The 13,919-nt window shown below is 40.3% G+C and overlaps 1 protein-coding gene across 1 annotated transcript; it reads left to right on the top strand.

The window, feature by feature from the left end:
* Positions 1-1,133: 1,133 nt before the first annotated feature.
* Positions 1,134-13,055, top strand: SPATA9 (spermatogenesis associated 9). The gene is made up of 5 exons (XM_073346100.1): positions 1,134-1,194; positions 1,328-1,416; positions 9,539-9,766; positions 10,454-10,549; positions 12,807-13,055. Exons 1-5 carry the CDS (start codon positions 1,134-1,136, stop codon positions 13,053-13,055), a joined length of 723 nt encoding a protein of 240 aa, XP_073202201.1.
* Positions 13,056-13,919: the final 864 nt, after the last annotated feature.

Below are 13,919 nucleotides of genomic sequence, written 5' to 3'. Positions count from 1 at the left end.
AAAAGCCATAGCATGGTGTTCCTTCCTTCCTCCAAGCCACCCAAACTGCAGACTTTGATGCACAACACCTCAGTGATACCCTATAGTGCAAATCTGAATTAATAAATAATATATATTCTGCAATACTTCAAGGAAAATGGGTGAAATTCTCAACCCCCCATTTTCTCAGTAAATGGGGCTTTATATGGGCCAGTAGGAACACTATTCTCACTAACAGTGGCAAGGCACCAGCCATCCTGGCATCTGGTCCAAAGGCATCACTATTGTTGTGGTCTTGCTGAACATTACCTCTCAGTATTAAACACAGGGGTTTATAAACTATACTAATTAAAGACAGCTGACAAATACCCCTAGTTCAGAAATGTGGCAATGTTTTGTTTCTGGTCTCTCTTACGTTGGCAACCAATGCAGCCATATTAAGAATCACGTGAATTAAACATATATTTTTGGCACGTTTGAGGGCTCCATTGGTAGTGGCCAACATTAGTATCTTGACACTTGGGTATTTCCTTGTCTTAGAGAGAAGAGCAGAAGGAACTAGAAGCAGCTGGAGCCTATTAGTTTCCCAGGAGCCAACCTGGTGCATATAATAAGAAAAGGAATAATAAATCACTGGCTGACTGATGGAAAGGCTCATAGCTATAATAAGAGAAACAGTCTAATGCAAAGGACAAAAACTATGAGTTCTCTTGCTTGCTTAAAACTTAAGGAAAGGACTAAGGGACTTTTGTTTGTTTACCTTGAACCTGAAGACAAAGGAAATCAGAGACGTCTTTTGTTTAGCCCCAAGCCCATGGATTTAGGATACCAGAAGAGCAAGATGTAAAAACAGTGTATCCTTGTGCACAACTTAGAAGAAATGTGATCATTTACATGGCAACTTGTGAAAAGTACGGATGATTTTTTTCCTGATAGGATCATACCTTGGGCACCACACATCCGCAGAGCGTCAGAAGCTAAGTGGGTACCTAAGAGATCCACTGTGCTGTCATAAAGACTCCCTGCCTGGATATGGTGATGTTCATGTGTGGGGGGGCCATGGTGTGCTCATTTGTGATCTGAGAGTTCATCTGAGTTAGTCTTGTGAGATAACTGGAGCTTAGGACTCAGGGGAACTCACCCTAGGACACAAGATGCCCATCAAACCAATCGGGTGGATATGTGGGCAGGTGTTAAAGAGATTTTCTGGACAAGGTACATAATCCTGGTTGTGATCCATTTAAACCCATAAACCTTCCTTGTCCTACCTATTTGTACATGGTACCACCACTTTGTTTAATTAATTAGGTTTTTAATTTAATCTTTAATTGCTTCTTTTTTACCTCAGTTTACCTAATTCAGAGAGCAGTTGTGGAAATTATAGATGAGATTAAGGATGAATTTCCAACCATAATTGGATTGCAACAGTCAAACCAGGTAAAGGTACTGAATTATTGTATTTCATTGCCATTGAAGTTCTGATAAAGGATTTTCCCCTTCTTGTTTAAAAATATTATGAATGTGTTTTATCTACCATTATTTAATAAGACATGCTCTGCTGAGGTTGATATTTCGTCATTAAATAGTTATTGGAGCAGGGACTGGAACCTGGGTCTGCCAGGTGGGTGCTCTAATCTCTGGACTGTAGAGTTATGTCTCACTCTTTCTCTGGTGGGGCTTCTCCACTTCCATTTTGTGCTGGGCCCAATCTGGAAAGTGGTCTCTGAATTGGACATTGTAGGTGAGACAGGCAGGGGAATGGCCTGAGCTGCTCTATGGCATCAGGATTTAGATGGCTCCATACATACCCGCTGGCAAAAATGTAGGGGAATTTATCAGCAGAAATGTAGATGCCTAGGTAATTTGTGGGTTAGGTGGCAGCTGAGTGGAGGTTTTGAGAATCCTAACTTGAGAATCTTAAAACTGCCTCAAGTGGCAGTTAGATGCCCAAAAATGTTTGTGGATGCAGCCTGCTGTCCTCTATTCCTCATCTATGGAATGGAGATTAAAATTCCCCTATTTCACAGAGATGTTCTGAAGGTAAAATCCATTAAGGCTTGTGAGGTGCTCAGACTCTCTATTGTGATAGACCCTCAACTCCTTCTACACTTCCAATTCCACTGACACTGGCAAATCAGACTGTGAAGCAGGACATCAATTCCAATCCCTCTCATGTAGAAATAAAATTGGGAGAAGAAGGCCTGTAATAAATTATTGCCTGAAATACCCCAACATCTACTTCCTGTGTTCCTGGTCTCTGGCTGCGGAGCATCTTTGGCAGAAATTCCGTGACTAGGCTGACTTCTAACACTACAAATTCATTTTCTTCTTCAGTTCTGGCATCTTCCTAGCTAAACAACTCCACTTAACCAATTTAATTGAATCTCATGTCCACAATCCCAACCACCTCTGACCACTCCTCAAACCCTCTCCTCCTCCAACCTCCACTTCTCCCTGCACAAGTTTTTGCCAATTTCTTCCATGAGAAAATTTGACAAAATGCAATATGAACTTCCACCTCTTTTTCTACAACTCTCTCCTCCTCCTCCCTGTCACAGACACAGGAGTTTCTCATCTGTTCTCCTCCTCTAAGCCTTCCTCTTGCCCCACTGACCCCATCCCATCTGATTTCCCTCAGATTTCCCTCATACCCACTCTCATTCCTTCCCTTACTCTTCTTGACCTCTTGTGTGCCTCTGGCTCCGTTGACTGGAATGAGGGCAGTCTAGCTTAGTGGTCAGAGCAGGCATCAGGAACCAAGGACTAGGGGCAGAGCCAGAGTCAGCAGTGGGAAGCCAGGGCCAAAGATCAAACCAAGGTCAGGAACTGAAGCAAGCAGGGTAACAGGCAAGGAGGGGTTGAAGGCAGAGGCAGGACAGGAATAAGGTAACAGGAGCAATCACAGTGGTGGGCATGAACGTTGAGCAGCCAGCAAGCTGCTGCTGCTACCCCCTCCAGCCAATCAGGTGGTGTAGCCAATCAGACAGCTGTTGTAGGCCAAAGGTACTGAGGAGGCTGCCTGGAGACTAGCTCTGCAGCAGGTCGTGATTCCTGACACTTTTTCCCCTCACGATACAAGCATGCTTTAGTCTCTCCCATCTTAAAAAAAATCCATCCTTGATCCAACATGCCTTTCCAGTTAGTGCCGCATCCTCCCTTTCACCTCTAAGCTCATTGAACATGCTGTTTACATTTGCTGTCTAGAGTCCTCTCTTCCAGTTCCATCCTAGACCCTCTCCAACTAGCTTCTATCCTTTGCGCTTAACTGAAACTTACTAATCCTCTTGAAATCTTGTCCTTCTGTGACTGTCCTTTCCTGATTCTCCTCCTACCTCTCTAATTGTTCTTTAGTGTGTCCTTTGGAAGATCCTCCTCATTTCCTCTCCAACTTTCTGTAGGGGCTCCACAGGGATCTGTTTTTCATCCCTTTCTTTTCTCCCTCCACACTTATCTCTGAAATCTCATCCATAAATACAAATTAAACTACCATTTCGATGCTGATGACTTACAGATCTACCTCTCTACTCCAGGCCTGTCCCATTCTGTCTAAACTAAAACCATGGCCTGCCTCTTTGATTGGCTAAAATCCACAATGCAATATCAGTGCAAGTTCAGCATGGCTGAAACAGAGTTCTTAATCTTTTCCACTATGTTATCTTAAACTCAGACCTGTTTTTTCATCTTCCCATCCAGGCTATATCTAAATCTTGCTGTTTCTTTCCATACAACTACTCTTGAGATTTCCTGTCCATTTACACAGCTACCACTCTTGTCCAAGGTTTCATCTCACATCTCAATTGCTGCAACATCCTTCTCACTAGCCTCGATGAAGTAAATCTCTCCCTGCTCGTATCTATGTAGAATGCTGATGCAAAGATCAATTTCCTTGCTCATTGCTTTGACCACATCACCTCGCTCTCTTTGAATCGCACCACTAGCTCCATCTTCTCTATTGCATCAAATATAAACAACTTATTTTCACTTTCAAGGCCCTTTACAACGTATCACCACCCATCCTACCTATCATCCATTCACGATCAAAATGTCAGCTCCGACTTCTGAACAGGTCATGAGGCCAGCCTCCATCACCCACTCATTAATAACATGAACACCTTTGTACTTTCTCCCATGCTGCCCCTCACACCTGGGAGATGCTCCCCATAAATATCCACAAAACTAACTCATTATCCTCCTTAAAATTCTCCTTTTCCATTATACCTATTAAAAAAACTTTACAACGGTTAGGCTGCTGGCATGCAGAGACCACTGACAATCATGCTGACAAGTATCATCTAAGTGTTTCCTTGCACTTCCCCATCTAACTCTCTGTGTCCATCTGTTGTCTCTTGTCTTATACTTGGATTGTAAGCTCTTTGGAACAGGGTCTGTCTTTTTGGTCTGTGTTTGTGCAGCACCTAGCACAATGGGATTCTGGTCCATGACTGGGGCTCCTAAGTTCTACAATAATACAAAATCATAATAGGAATAACACAGCAATGTCTATTGAATGTTATAATTTGTATTGCAGTAGTACCCAAAGGCCTCAATTAGGATTGGGATCCTGCTGTGCTAAGTGGTGACCCAAAGAGCTTAAAATATGATAGGCAACAAATGCCTTTTTCTTTTGCCATTTAGGACTTGATCCTGCTCCTGCTGATGTCAGTGGGTGTTTTGCTATTTTAATAGGCTTGGGATCAGCCTTAAATGAACAAGAAAATATTTATTATTTCACCTCTTATTGACATTGGCATCAATAATCCCCACTTTCTATTAGGGGACTAATATGACCGAAAGAGTGGCTACAAATGCCCCCTCCCACCTAATTATACTACTGCAAAGCTCCCATTTGGGGAGTTTTGCTTGAGTAAAGATTGCCACTGACTCAGGTGGGAACAGCACTACTAAATCTGTTTGTGGACACTGATAAAATGTAATTTACACTTCTTCCTTGACAACATGAGCTAAAGTGTGTACCATATACCATACATAATGGATATGGTGACATTTAGTCATTAGGTGCTAAGGGCATTGTGATACATATAAGAACAGCCATATTGGGTCAGACTAATGGTCCAACTAGCCTAGTGTCCTGTCTTCTGACAGTGGCCAGAGACAGATGCTTCAGAGGGAATGAACATCACAGGGCAATTTATCAAGTGATCCATCCCATGTGGTCCAGTCCCAGTTTCTGGCAGTTGGGGGTTTAAGGACACCCAGAGCATGGGGTTGAGACCCTTACCATCCGGGTGAACAGCTATTGATAGACCTGCCTTCCATGAACATATCTATTTCTTTTTTGAACCCTGTTATACTTTTGGACTTCACAACATCCCATGGAAATGAGTTCCACAGGTTGATTATGTACTGTGCGAAGAAGGATTTCCTTTTGTTTGTTTTAAACTTGCTGCCTATTAATTTAATTGGGGACCCCTAGTTTTTGTGTTACATGAAGAGCTAAATAACACTTCCCTATTCTATTTCTCCATGCCATTCATGATTTTATAGACCTATCATCTCTTTTCATCGTCTCTTTTCTAAAATGAACAGTCCAAGTCTTTTTAACCTCGCCTCAGATGGAAGTTGTTCCATACCCCCAATTGTTTTTGTTGCCCTTCTCTGTACTTTTTCCAATTCTAATATCTCTTTTTGCGATGGGCAACCAAAACTGCACAAAGTGGGCATACCATAGATTTATATAGTGGCATGATATTATTTTTTTGTCTTTTTTTTCATCTATTCCTCTCCGAATATTCTGTTAGCTTTTTTGACTTTTGCTGTAAAGTGAGTGGATGTTTTCAGAGAACCATCCACAATGATCTCTTTCTTGAATGGTAACAGCTAATTTAGACCCCATCATTTTGTACATATAGTTGGGATTATGTTTTCCAATGTGCATTACCTTGCACTTATCAACACTGAATTTCATCTGCCATTTTCTCACCCAGTCACCCAGATTAGTGAGATCCTTTTGTAATGCTTTCCAGTCAGCTTTGAACTAACTATCTTGAGTAATTTTGCATCACCTGCCACCTTACTGTTCATCCTTTTTTCCAGATCACTTATGAATATGTTGAACAGCACAGATACCAGTACAGATTGGGGGACCCCACTATTTACCTCCCTCCATTGTGAAAACTCGCCATTTATTCCTACCATTTGTTTCCTATCTTTCAACCAGTTACTGATCTATGAGAGGACCTTCCCTCTTATCCTATGACTGCTTAGTTTGCTCAAAAACCTTTGGTGAGGGACCTTGTCAAAGGCTTGCTGAAAGTCCAAGTACACTATATCGAGTGGATCATGCTTGTCGACGCTATCAGATCATTCTAATATACGGGTGAGGCATGATTTCCCTTTAAAAATGCTGTGTTGACTCTTCCTTAACATATCATGTTTATCTATGTTGTCTGATAATTTTGTTCTTTACTACAGTTTCAATCAATTTGCCTGGTACTGAAGTTAGGCTTACTGGCCTGTAAGTGCCAGGATTGTACTTGGAGCCTTTAAAAAAAAATATAAGTTACATTAGCTACCCTCCAGTTATCTTATACAGAAGGTGATTTAAGTGACAGATTACATACCTTAGTTAGTTTTGCAATTTCATATTTGAGTTCCTTCAGAACTCTTGGGTGACAACCACCTGGTCTTAGTGACTAATTTATCAATTTGTTCCAAAACCTCCTCTACTGACACTTCAATCTGGGACAGTTCGTCAGATTTGTCACATAAGAAGATCAGCACAGGTGTCGGGATCTCCCCCATAGCCTCTGCAGTGAAGACTGATACAAAGAATTCATTTAGCTTCTCTGCAGCAGCCCCATCTTCCTTAAGTGCTCCTTTAGCATCTCGGCCATCCTGGGGCCGCATGGACTGTTTGACAGGCTTCCAGCTTCTGATATACTTTAAAAAAATTGCAGTTAGTTTTTTTTTTACCTTAGCTAGTTCTTCTATTTTTTTTTTTTTTTGCCCTGCCTTTTACACTTGACAGAGTTTAAGCTTCTTTCTATTTTCCTCACTAGGATTTTACTTCCAATTTTAAAGGAATTTTTTTTGGGGGGGAGGGGACTCTAACAGCCTCTCTTACTCTGCTGTTTAGTCACAGTAGCACGGTCCTCTTACAGTTTTTAAAATGATTATTTAGGGCATACATTTCATTTGAGCCTCTGTTATGATGTTTTTAAAAAGTCTCCATGCAGTTTGCAGGCATTTCACTCTTGTGACTGTTCCTTTTAATTTCCATTTAACTAGCCTCCTCACTTTTGTGTAGTTCCCTTTTTTAAAATTAAATGCGACTGCGGTGGGTTTATTTGCATTCTCTCCCCCCTCCATTATGTTAAATTTAATTACATTATGGTTGCAATTATATTCACCTCTTGAATTAGATCCTGTGTTCCATTTCAATGCACATTCCTTCCTAAATGTTTTGAGAACCTTACGTAGTTTTATTTTTTTTATTTATCACATATAATAATAGTAATAGCCAATGGTACAAAACATTTAAGACAGATCCTCATCTGGTGTAAATTGTCATAGCTCCATTTATTTCAACAACTATGGCACTTTACATCTGAGAATCTACCCTGCATTTTTTCTCAAGCAACGTTGTACAGAGTTTAGTTACAGGACTCCCATTGATGATTTTTTTTTAATGGAAGTTGCACTTCTGACCAATATCAGATAAAATACAGGTCACTGCAGAGCACACAGAAACACGTCTTAGTTCCCTACATGTATAAGATACAATTTCTCCCATTTAGTTCAGTCACTGAAATTCATCACCCTCACTGAGCAAAATCCGAGTGGTGAGAATTGTGGAGGGAAGACTGCTATGGAATGCTCATACTTAGATCTTTCTCACACCGTCATCCTGTGGCCAGGCTATTATGCCAGTGTATGGACAGGAAGAATGACTGCTGCTACATTGTACCTAGCTACTTGGATCATTGTATCCCTCTAATTACAGATCATGTGGTCCATTATAGAGCCGACACAGAGCTCCCCTATAGAGTGTGAAGGAGAGGGTTCAGAGAACCCTCCACAATCTCTCTAACCACAGTACAATCACCACGGGGCAGAAATAGTGCTAAGGGCTTTGTGCTGCTTCCCCCACCATCACCACCACACTAGGGTAAATTTCACACTAATCAATTGATTAGGTTTTCTTTAACATTTGGTTGAATCCCATTGGGCTGTAGGATATAAGGTCAGGTTTCTAAAAGAAGCAAGGATGAAAGATTTTTGTAAGGCTTTGTTACTTGTAATATGCTAATGCCCAAAGGCTCCAATCAGTACTGGGCCCCCTTGATCTTTAAATCAATATTTGAGGACGTCAGTAACTCAGCCAGAGGTTATGGGCCTATTACAGAAGTGGGAGGGTGAGCTTCTGTGGCCTGAAAAGCACAGGAAGTCCAACTAAAAAATCAGGATGATGCCTTCTGGTCTTAAAGTCTGAGACTCTATGATAATTTGTACTATTACTAAAAACTGGCAAGCTAAGTGTCCTGGAAGAAGTGGGTGAAGAGGAGGAAAGGAGGGATTTGAAGGGGAGAGTAGAGGCTTTATTTTTCAGCTCAGGAATGACATTCCATGCATAAGTGGCATCATGGAAGAAAGATGTTTGTGGGAGAAGTGGACTCAGGCAAGGCTGGCATTGTCAGAGCAGGGGGCAAGGGAAAATGCATTCAGAGATGAGCAGAACATATTTTAAAATGTTTACAAATATTGAAGTAGAATATGCCTCTATCTTAAGCATTTCGAATATGCCCATCATTGTATTACCAGGTGGCAATGTTGTAACTGAAATCAATAGGTAAATCACCAACAATAAACCATTAAACTCTTTTGGTCCATATCAAGTGTAATCTCAGTTTAATCGGATACATCCTCTATTAGGCTCTTTATGTTCTGAGCTGATAGACTCTCTCAGCGAGAACACCTGCATCTCCAAATTTATATATTTAGGTTTGCTTTTGATGCTGAGTCTGATGGAAAATAGGGTGAGCTCTGCAAGATGACAGAGCCATCTGAGGGAGGTGCTGACACCATCAACATCCACAGAAGTAAAGTACTTCTCAAATTCAGATGATAGCAGCACTTTCCTGTTTGCTAAGCCACTGTAGGAGTGGGAATACTGCAAAGGCCATACACCTATTACAGGAGAAGGGTAGTCTTGTGTCCACTGGCCAAACAGGAGCTACAAAAGATTTTTCTTCTAGATGCTAACTGTGCTATATAAATGCATGTTGTTTCCCAAGACATTAAAAGTGTAAAACATTCTGGTACTTTATATATGAACACGGGGCAGGATTATATCTTCCTATGTGTTTATAAAGTATCTTGGATGTTGCCACAAATCAAGTAATTATACATGTTCATTAGTTGTAGAGTTAAATGAAGAATGATAACTGAGCTTTTAATAAAATTGCTTGTATCTCTGCATAGCCGCAGTATCAAAGGATTATCTTTGGAATAGCCTTCCACTCTCCATAAAGTCATGATATTCTAAGAAATTCATTTTAGAATCATATGCCATATTATTTCTCAAACACTTCCCTTTCAGGAAATTGTTCCCATTCTACAAGCATCCAGATCAGTTGTGGCAAGTGCATTCTCTTCATCTCCTGGAGTAAGAGTTATTAATGGGCTAAACAGAATATCAACATCTTCAAAATCTGTTGCCAAAGTCTTGCAGCCACAACTTGTTCAACATTTTGCAGAGTTAAATACTATGTCTCATCGTCTTCTGAAAAATGTAAACACACCAAAGCAGCCTCTCTATAAAAATCAGGTATGGGAGCATTAGTTCAAATGCTTATTATTTAGGACCTATTCTGACATTCTTTACCTGCAATGTATATCAGGTTTTCCAACTACTTTCAATTAAAAGTTCTGTTCCACAGCTCATTCAAGTTACTGTGTGCAAAACTGGAATCTTTACCATCTTTATCTCATTTTCCCCTATGAATACTTTCACCTCTATTACACAGTAATTCATACGGGCACAAATCCTGAAACCATTGGTTTGTCCTCATTCAGTTAACATGCTGGGCCAAAACAGTAGGCATTTTGCCTGAATAAGGACTGTATACAAACAGATCCCGATTGCACCCAATATCTGCAAGTGGAGAGGCCCCTGCATAGGTGGTTCTCCTCCTTCCACATGGAAAGAGACTTTAGCCAGCTCTGCAGCAGCATTAACTCTCCTCCTCCATCACTACTTTCTCCTATAAGCTACAGAAGGCCTGCTGAGTCAGAAGAATAAGCAGGCTGGTAGATGGGCTGTAGTGGATGCCACCCCTTTATGCTTGTGATTCCTGTATGTTCCAGTGACCCACACAGATGACAAAATGAACGTAAATATAGACATTACAGAAGTGGATATAGATATAGAAAACTGCTGTTAAAACATTGTCCTATTGAGCAGCATTGATATTTTGGCAGCAAAAACTGTTTTAAAAAATTATTTTTCCTTCAGGGTAGAACATTTTCCCTGTTCGATGTGATCTCCTATCCAGCAAAGACTGCTCTCACCAGCATAATGTGTGCTTCCTATGCAGCACTAATTTATGTGGTAAGTATACGCTTCTTAGTTTTGCACCTGATTCTGCCACCCTTACCCACAGTGAGTACTGCCTTACTCCATATGTGAAACCAATAGGACTATGTGCAGCATAAGGTACTATTTAGTGGGTAAAGGGGACAGAATCAGGCATTTTTTAATCAATTCAGTTCCTTAATATTCATGCTATAGTAATGTAGCCATCAGAATAAGATTTAAATGCTGTCATCAACAATAAGAAAAGGAGTACTTGTGGCACCTTAGAGACTAACAAATTTATTTGAGCATAAGCTTTCGTGAGCTACAGTTTATGCTCAAATAAATTTGTTAGTCTCTAAAGGTGCCACAAGTACTCCTTTTCTTTTTGTGAACTAACACCGGTTGCTATTCTGAAACCTGTCATCAACAATAAGCATTTCAGTTTTCTCTCTGCTCTTTTCATACAGGTAGCTGCATGACAGGTGCAATGAAATGGTTATTTTTACTCAAGTTGCATTTGAGTATGCTTTGTACATGTTTAGGCAGCCTTGCAAACTTGGTCCCAAACCAAGGCATAAAAATCTACTCCCCTGTCTTCCGCTATATTGATTGATAATGGAAACTAATGATATTTACTCACTTATTTAAAAAAATTAAAAGAACCCAAAAACCCAACTACTTACCCTAGATAAGTGGAACGCTATTATTTTTCAATGCTGCATTAAATTGTCTCATGAATTTGTGGCTAATGATTTGCTGATTCTTTACTCAAGATTATTTGCCCCTCTGACCCATCCCCTCTAACCTGTCTCATAAACTTTAAGGCCAGAAAGACCCATCATGATAATCTAGTCTGACCTCCTGCACATGACAGGCCACAGAACCTCCTCATTCACCCACTCCTGTCACAACCTCTGAGTTACTAAGCTACTCAAATGTTCATTTAAAGACTTAATTACACAGAACCCATCATTTACTCTAGTTCAAATCAGCAAATGATCCATGTTCCATGCTGCAGAGGAAGGTGAAAAAACCCCCGGATCTCGGTCACATTTCCCAACTCAAACATGGCAATCAGTTAGATGCATGTAGTGAAAAATACTGTAGGCAGGTATAAATATACAGCACATAAAAAGATGGGAGTTGCCTTACCAAGGGGGTGACGGGGTCAGTGCTAATGAGGCCAATTCAATCAGGCTGGCTATGGCCCATTCCCAACAGTGGACAAGGCGTGAGTGTCAACAGAAGGAAAATTACTTTTTGTAGTGACCCAGCCACTCCCAGTCTTTATTCAGGCTTCATTTGGTGTCAAATTTGCAAATTAATTCCAGCTCTGCAGTTTCTCATTGAAGTCTATTTTTGAAGGGTTTTTTTTGTAGAAGAATGGCTGCTTTTAAGTCTGTTATTGAGGGTCCAGGAAGATTGAAATGTTCTCATACTGGTTTTTGAAGGTTACAATTCTTGATGTCTGATTTGTGACCATTTATTCTTTTGTGTAGAGACTGTCCGGTTTGGCCAATGTACATGGCAGAGGGGCATTGCTGGCACGTTTCCCATTGGTAGATGTGCAGGTGAACAATCCCCTGATGGTGTGGCTGATGTGGTTAGGTCCTATGATGGTGTCCCTTGAATAGATATGCAGACGGACTTGGCAACAGGGTTTGTTCCAGGGATTGGTTCCTAGGTTAGTGTTTCTGTTGTGTGGTGGGTAGCTGTTGGTGAGTATTTGCTTCAGGTTGGGGGGCTGACTGTAAGCAAGGACTGGCCTGTCTCCCAAAGTCTGTGAGAGTGAGGGATCGTCCTCCAGGATAGGTTGTAGATCCTTGATGATGTGCTGGAGGGGTTTTAGTTGTAAGTATTTACAGTAATACATTCTATAGGAGAAATTTGTAATAGTAATAACTGTTTGTTTAAATATTTGATAGACATAATGGCATTGACCCTGTGAGCAAATTCACTTAGCTACAACTGTACAAAGTGTGTGGCTGCTGTGGTGATGTATAAAAGCTTGATCCTATGAAGTGCTAAACATAGTAGCCTTGATCCAACAGCACTTAAGCCTCTGCATAATTTTAAGCACATATATAGTCTTACTGAATTTGCTGGGACTATTCATATGCTTAACTGTATTAGATTGTGGCCAAAGTGGTCAGCACCTTGAAGCATTGAGTCCTTTATTACTAAGATATTGGTATGTATTAAAAAAACTTCAAAATAAAGGGTACTTCTTGTTGTTCATTTCAAATGTCATACAGACAGTAACTAAACTATATACCTTTATTGTATGTAGGCAGTCTCTATTAACACAGTATTAGGGAAAATAAAAAACATTGTTGAAGAAGAAAAGGCCTCAAGAGAAAACACTAAGAATAAGGAAGAAAAAGATGTATTCACCAAATATGAAGATTTAGCAAGTTACACTGTGCCCTCTCCAGAGAAGCAAGTCTTTTCTGAATTTCCTGTTGATTCAACTAAGAGCAGCATTCACATCCTACATTCTGCACTGGATCAAGATACAGTACTTAGTAGTGGTAACTGAAGCTCAGACAGGTTTGTGAGCTTTTTGTTAGTGCATTAAATGTGAAAAGAAAGACACTTATATACACAGAATTTACATTCTCTATTTGTTAATAAAATAATTCATACAAAAACTTAATATCTTCAGAGTACCTTGACTAGTGAAAGGAAAAAAAAGTCTATCTAGGTATGGCTGAGGGCCTTACTATGAATGTTTTTAGTGCCATGTTCTATAGGATGTAAATTTCTCACTGACAAAAACTGTTTAAATTTCATTGATTATGCAAGTTAAAAAAATCCGATGCTTTTAAGTGTAGAGTCTAGTGGGTTCCTTTTATACCAAATTCCACAAATCTGGCCCATGTCTAAGTGCATTTTTCTAGCAGATGGTCACTGACTATATTGGATTAACGTATACTTTGTTTCCTTTACTGTGGTTCAGCCTGCCAAGGATGTTTCTCTCTGATTTTTCCCTTTACCCAGACTTTTCTCATCTCCTGTCGTGATTCACTGGACTAGGGTGTTTGACTTCACAAAATGTTATGAAGTTTAAAAATAACCATATCCAATCGTGTCAGAACTATGAAAAGAGATTATCTTTGCATTTTACCCAAAGCATTAACAGAATACTCTCCTCTGTGTCCCATTGTTGTTGAGAGGCCACACACTCTTATGTTTCATGTTTAAATCTCTTTACAACTTCAGAAGCCAGATTTTAATGAAGTGAGGCCCAAGGTCCACAAGCACCACCTTAATCTAGCATTTAAACACACCCCATTACTCCTTAGTCCATGCAAATACATGATGTACACGTACAGCTCTAATTTTGTATAAACAGATCTACCCATCTGATGGGTTACCCCCCACTGACATACTGAGGTACCCA

The sequence above is a fragment of the Lepidochelys kempii genome, chromosome 5 (assembly GCF_965140285.1).
Source record: "Lepidochelys kempii isolate rLepKem1 chromosome 5, rLepKem1.hap1, whole genome shotgun sequence".
In the NCBI taxonomy this organism is placed as follows: Eukaryota; Metazoa; Chordata; order Testudines; family Cheloniidae; genus Lepidochelys; species Lepidochelys kempii.
Note: the sequence above shows the minus strand (reverse complement) of the source record. Positions and strands in the feature narration are given on the sequence as shown.

Excerpts from the sequence above, each read along its gene's own strand:
- SPATA9 (XM_073346100.1), top strand. The coding sequence starts at position 1,134 with ATGCCCATCAAACCAATCGGGTGGATATGTGGGCAGGTGTTAAAGAGA. Across the intron at positions 1,195-1,327 it reads AAAGAGATTTTCTGGACAAG|TTTACCTAATTCAGAGAGCA; the intron begins GTACATAATCCT and ends TTTTTACCTCAG. Across the intron at positions 9,767-10,453 it reads AGCCTCTCTATAAAAATCAG|GGTAGAACATTTTCCCTGTT; the intron begins GTATGGGAGCAT and ends TTTTTCCTTCAG.